At 30.5% G+C, this 6,000-nt stretch overlaps 1 protein-coding gene across 1 annotated transcript in view; it reads left to right on the plus strand.

Annotated features, from left to right (window-relative positions):
- Positions 1–6,000, plus strand: part of LOC106465567 (retinoic acid receptor RXR-alpha-like) — a 59,400-nt gene that overhangs the window by 35,903 nt on the left and 17,497 nt on the right. The window contains exon 3 of the mRNA XM_022393488.1: positions 3,867–4,018. Within this exon, the coding sequence (XP_022249196.1) occupies positions 3,867–4,018 (152 nt within the window). The remainder of the gene's footprint in view (positions 1–3,866; positions 4,019–6,000) is intronic.

Below are 6,000 nucleotides of genomic sequence, written 5' to 3' on the forward strand. Positions count from 1 at the left end.
ACTTGATTCAGGTCTTGTTAAGCTTTGGCCCTAGTTTCATTTGTCACACGAAGAACTAACATTTTTAATTTGACTATATGTGTAACTTGTCTGTTTTTGTATTATACACAAAGAACAGTGTTTATCAGTCTCTGTTTAAACTTTAACAGTTTGGTTAGTTCAGATAAGTTATAATGACATTTGTTTGTGTGCAAAAAGAGAATAATAACATTGAAACATAATAATGCAGGTTTTCTGACCTCCATGGCAGGATGTTGAGTGCAAGTGTCCCAAATATAGCTGTAACAGCAACACATAGGTTCACTGTTGATGGAGTAGGCGGGGCATCACTTACGTAGTTAGCATAATGGTTTTTAATACATATGACCTTGAAATTAGAGTGCTGTTCTCGAGTGTCAAGTTGCCGATTAAATACATGTATTTTCTAGTCGTCTTTTACATAATTTTCCCCACTCTTTCCCTTTCTTGTGATTGTTTTTTCATTGTTGTAAAACCAATTTATGTTGAAGAAATTATAAGAGTGTAAAAATACTGAAGTTTACACATTTTTAAGGTATTATTTTCTCTTTTTTTTCAAATGTATATTTATGACAAACATTTGTTGCTTGTGTAGTGGTCCATATCCAGATTGTAATCACAGATAAATAATAGATAATTTATTGGCTCATGGCAAGCATTTCTATATAGATGTATGATAAGAATGTGATGTGTATGTTTGTAAAGTACTGTGTATGTGTATATAATATTACCCTCTTTCACAGGTGACATTTTACTCAACTAGTTATTCAACAGCTAATACTAGTATATAGGACTTGAAATTTTAGTTGATTTGAAAGAGTTATTCAGTGTTAGAAGTGAAAGTTGTCACATCTATTGTGCTATTCAGTTACTCTGTGAGTTAGTGTGTTTGCTTATTGATTTAAGCTAAATAAGTTAGGCATAGGTACCATTAGTCTCAGCATTTGTTTTTAAATATTTTATTTGAAGTTAAGCCTACAAAATAATATGATTGTGACAAATTTTTATTTGAAAATAAGTTCATTTGTTATTCATACATGGACTGGTCTTTGCATTAGTTTTACTAAATAATCCAAAAGAATGTGTCCAATGATAGAAAAGGTTACAACAATATCATATGATACATTCTAGTAAATATTCTTAGTAAGTTCATTATGGATTTTCAGAGTGAAAAATGTACAAGTAGTTTTTTTAGTTGATTTCTATTTGTGAAGGCAAGGCCATAACATAAAAGAAACAGACAAATAACTATCACAGTAAAGTCAAAAACCTGTTATCAAAATAAATTATTTATTAAATTTTTCATGATTATATTCAAATATTTGATTTGTTTCTTTATCAGATGTCCATTAAATTGTTCACATTTGGTTTCACATGGATGTGAACCACTAGCTACTGTAAACTGATACTGTTACTTTTTTTTTACTATTAATTAGTAAAATTTCAAGTTAAGGTGCATGTATGTGTTTTTTAAAGATTGAAAAAAATAAACATTTCAAAGACCTAAGAAGTATGACTAAACACAGTTTAAGGATGCATCAGTTTTTATTAATTTTACCATAATACTTATTCTTGAAATGATACATATTTGTTATTAGTTCTTTTATCACAGTAGATATTGATACATTAAGTTTAATTTAGATGAGTTTAGTTAGTTCCAGTATGTGTTTCTGAGACTCTAGAGCAGTGGGTCCCCAGACCCCTGGGGGTCCACAAAGGTAATACCATCTCATTAAACAAGGAAGTTTTTAATACTACTGTTTTTTAAATGCACACTCAGTTATATATGTCTTTTAGTTGATTGTGAAAAATGGGAAGAAAGTTAATTATTACTTAATAAAAACAGATTGTTGGATAGATGGAATATTTCAAAAACACGAGGTCCATGGGGGGGGGGAGTATAATAAAAGGGGTCCTTCATGGTGAAAAGATTGGGCACCACTGCTCTAGAGTATAGGTTGACCAGTAGCTGTCAGCTATGTCTTTCTTTATAGATTGTAAACTAATGCAATGATATATAGCTAATTAATAACAAAAGATAGAAGATATTATGTAAATACTGTAATGTTAACTTGGTTTAGTATGGTTGTGCTACTAAGGTTACTTTTTATCTTAGGTATCTAATCTTTGCTAGATAATTTGAGTTCTGTATACCAAACTATGCAGAATGGTATTATTGATATTATGAAGTGTAGCTGGTGGACATAATAAATGTTCATTTTTTTAAGTTGTAGAGAATGGTTTAAAGAAGGAATTTATATTCTTTCAACTGATTGAAATATTAAATATTTTGTTTTATTTAAAGTGAGTTTTCAACTTCATTTATAACCATATGAATATAGTTTTATATTTACCATCTTTTAGAATGGGATACGTAGTGTGTTTTAGCATAGCATTAAATATGTGTAATTACACTGTTTCAGAGAAAGCATGAAGCGTTAACTATGCATATAAATTGGCTAACTGATTAATTTTTTTCTCTTCTGGAGTTTCTGATTGAACAAGTAAAATCTAGAGTGACTCGATGATAATCAAAAGTATTATTATTTATTTTGTTTACTTTCAAGAAATATGAATGGTCATAAAAGTTTGAAAAATATTATCAGTTGTTAAAAGTAACAATTCATTTCCTAAGTTGAAAACAGTAAACTCTAAAAACATTGTGGAATACAAGATAAGTTAGGAACACTGGTGGTTCTACTTAAGTTTTATATAGTGAGAAGACAGTTAAATAATTCAAACCAAACAGCTATCTATATGTATGTATAGACGTATTCAACTTTTCATCAGATTAAAAACTAATTTTCTTGATACAAAGAAGAACCATACTTTTTATTGCTGCTATACTTAAGTGTATGTACTACATTTTTATTATGTTAAAAAAAGGTTATCAGTATGAAAATAATGGGGAAGATATTTTTTAAATAAGCCTTGAACTAGAGATTTTTGAAACTGCATTTGCTTAGCTTTAACTTTTGAAACAAAGTATTTAATTTAAAATTATGCTTGTCAACTTTTAGATGCTCATTATCTTCAACAAATAGCCAATCAGAGGAGCAAGTTAAAAGAGAAGAATCTGTAGGCTGGATATTGCAAAACCTGTGATAGTTAAATAACTGATAGATAAAAAGCATGTGTAGGCACTGATCTGGACTAAATAAGAATTTCAGTGATCAGAGCGCTGATCAATTCTTGTCTATTTTCTGCAGATCAGTATTTTTATTCTATTTCTATTTTTATTTTGATCATTAGAAACCAACATTGATATTAGCATAACTTGCTTATATGTTTATGATAGCTTAAATTGTATCATACATAAAAACTTGAATAACTTGTGTGAAATAACTAACGTTACTTCTCAGTTTTTCAATTTAGGTATTTAGAGCAATGAACACATCAGATAAATCAATTCTTATATACTTGTTATATTCAGTGCACATGAAATGGCTTACAATAAGGTAAATTAGTGGATTGTTATAATTTTTCTTTTAGCATAGCAGTAAGAATATCATGCTTATGGATAGACTGGACACAAATATGAATTCTATTTACATATTACAGTTGACATTTCTGAACTTTTACATTTTGTCCTTATTATATGATGAGTTATAACTAGATAAAAAAATCTTGTTTTCATTTAAACTTTAAAATTTATGTAAGTGCTAGATGCTATTTTATTTACAGGACCTTCTTCAAGTTATTGAAACATATAAGAATATAATTGGTAAAAAGTATCATTTCATGAGTTTGTTCTAACATAGTTTAAAGTCAACAAATAAATTAGTTCATTTGTATGATGATGTACTATGTTTGTAGTCATTCTGTCTCTTTATTTTCACAAAATATAGGTGGGTTGACTACTTCTTCACCAGTGGCTAATGGCCTAGGGTCTGTGTCAAACATATCTGCAACCACAGCAGGAATGAATTCTAATGTTACTAGTAGTCTGTCACAGCCAACTTTTTCTGGAATTCTTGCTAGTAACTTTATTTCACAAGCTGTAAGTGTCATATTTGGCTCTGTAGTTTGCATATACAGAGTGAAAATATGTTTGTTTATAGTACACAAAATTTCCTATAGTCATTCTAGTATGGTACTCAGTTTTGAGAATTGGCTAATTTATACCACATACATCTATATATACATCCATCTGAATAAAATTTTGGAGAAATGAACATGAAGTTGTAAGGATTCATTATTGAAACTAAATATAAAATTAGTGTTACTTGTATATACTACTCTGTCATATCTATAAAGGTAAACCTACTTTTACCTAATAATACACTACCATTCAGTTAAAAAGCAAAAATATAATTATCATTCACTAACTATGAATTTTTGAGCATAAACCAGTGGTTAGTGTACTGGACTGTGAATCTGAGGTTCTGTGCTTCACATCTCTTTACTGCCAAATTTGTTTAAAATCTTTGGGACCAAAAATGCTTTATAAGTGTGATGATCAAACCACACTATTCAGTCTGATAATAGTAGCCTGAGCCCAAAAGTTTGCAATTTTCTGTAGTTTATCATATCAAAATTAGGACAAACTAGCACATATAGCCCTCGTGTAGCTTTGCACAAAATTCAACAAAAACAAAAATTGTTGAATACTGGGAAAATGACTTTAAACTAACTTGATGTGGGTTAGGCAGGAAGACAGTAGCTAGAGATTAGTGGTCATCAGGATACAGAGATACAAATTATGAGAATAAATAAAAGAGAATAACAAAAGAAGTGGATAATACTTAAATGTCTTAGAGCTTACAAAACATCTGGCTATTGGTTTAGGTTAGTAAGTTATAGAGTACTGATAAAGGAGGTGGATTAGACAGGAAGATTGGAACAAGATATTGTTGACCATTGACCATTAGGATTGAAATATACAGTAAGATGGTTTGTAAAAAAAAATATCGTTGTAGGTGTGGGGGATAAGTTAGCAAATTGGATAGAAGAGTGGCTGGATGGAAGAAAACAGAGGGTTGCTACAAATGGAGTTCAGTCAAACTGGATTAATGTCACAAATGGGGTACATCAGAGCTCAATCTTAGGACCCATACTGTTTTTGATTTACATCAATGACATAGATGAAGGAATGGTCAATAAATTACTTAAATTTGCAGATGATATTAAGGTCTTGGGTGTTGCTAGCTGTGAAGAGGATGCTGCTGAGTTACAAAAGGATTTAGATCATTTAATGAGTTGGGCAAATAAATAGCAAATGGGTTTAATTATAATTAATGCAAAATAATGCATGTGGGTTATCATAGTTTGAATTATAAGTATAATTTGGATGGGAATAACCTTAACAGTGTCATGAAAGAAAGGGATCTTGGTGTAATAGTAGATCAGTTTCTTAAGCCATACAAACAGTTTGCTGTTGCTAGTGGTAGGGCAAATAGGATTTTAGGTTGTATGTACAGAAATATTGAAGACAAGTCTAAAGAGTCTATAATTTCATTGTACAGGTCACTGGCTGGTTAGGCCACATTTGGAATTCTGTGCTTAGCCTTGGGCTTCTTACCTTAGGAAAGACATTGAGTTGTGGGAAATGGTTCAGAGAAGGGTTACTAGAATGGTGCCTGGGATGGAGGGGTTGTTATACAAGGAGAGGTTGAAATTTCTCAAATTTTTTCCTCCTGAAAAACTAAAAGTTAGAAGGAATCTGATTGGGGTGTTTAAGGTTGTAAAGGGAATTGATAGTGTTGATGCATCATCTTTTTTTTTTCATATTTAACAGTGAGAATAGTAGGACTAGGGGACACAAATATAAATTTTGGCAGGGTAGGAGTCATTTTCAGCTAAGACAACTTTATTTTTCTAGCAGGATGGTTGGCCTTTGGAATGGGTTGCCTTCGGATGTTGTGGAGGCAGTAAATTTAAGTGAGTTTAAGAAAAAGTTTGATAAGTATATAAACGATAAGTACTGGCTTTAAGATTTTTTTAATTTTTTCTTTATTTATTAAGAGTTTTAGTTTAGTTTAG

Source organism: Limulus polyphemus, unplaced genomic scaffold, assembly GCF_000517525.1.
Source record: "Limulus polyphemus unplaced genomic scaffold, Limulus_polyphemus-2.1.2 Scaffold1983, whole genome shotgun sequence".
Taxonomy (NCBI): Eukaryota; Metazoa; Arthropoda; class Merostomata; order Xiphosura; family Limulidae; genus Limulus; species Limulus polyphemus.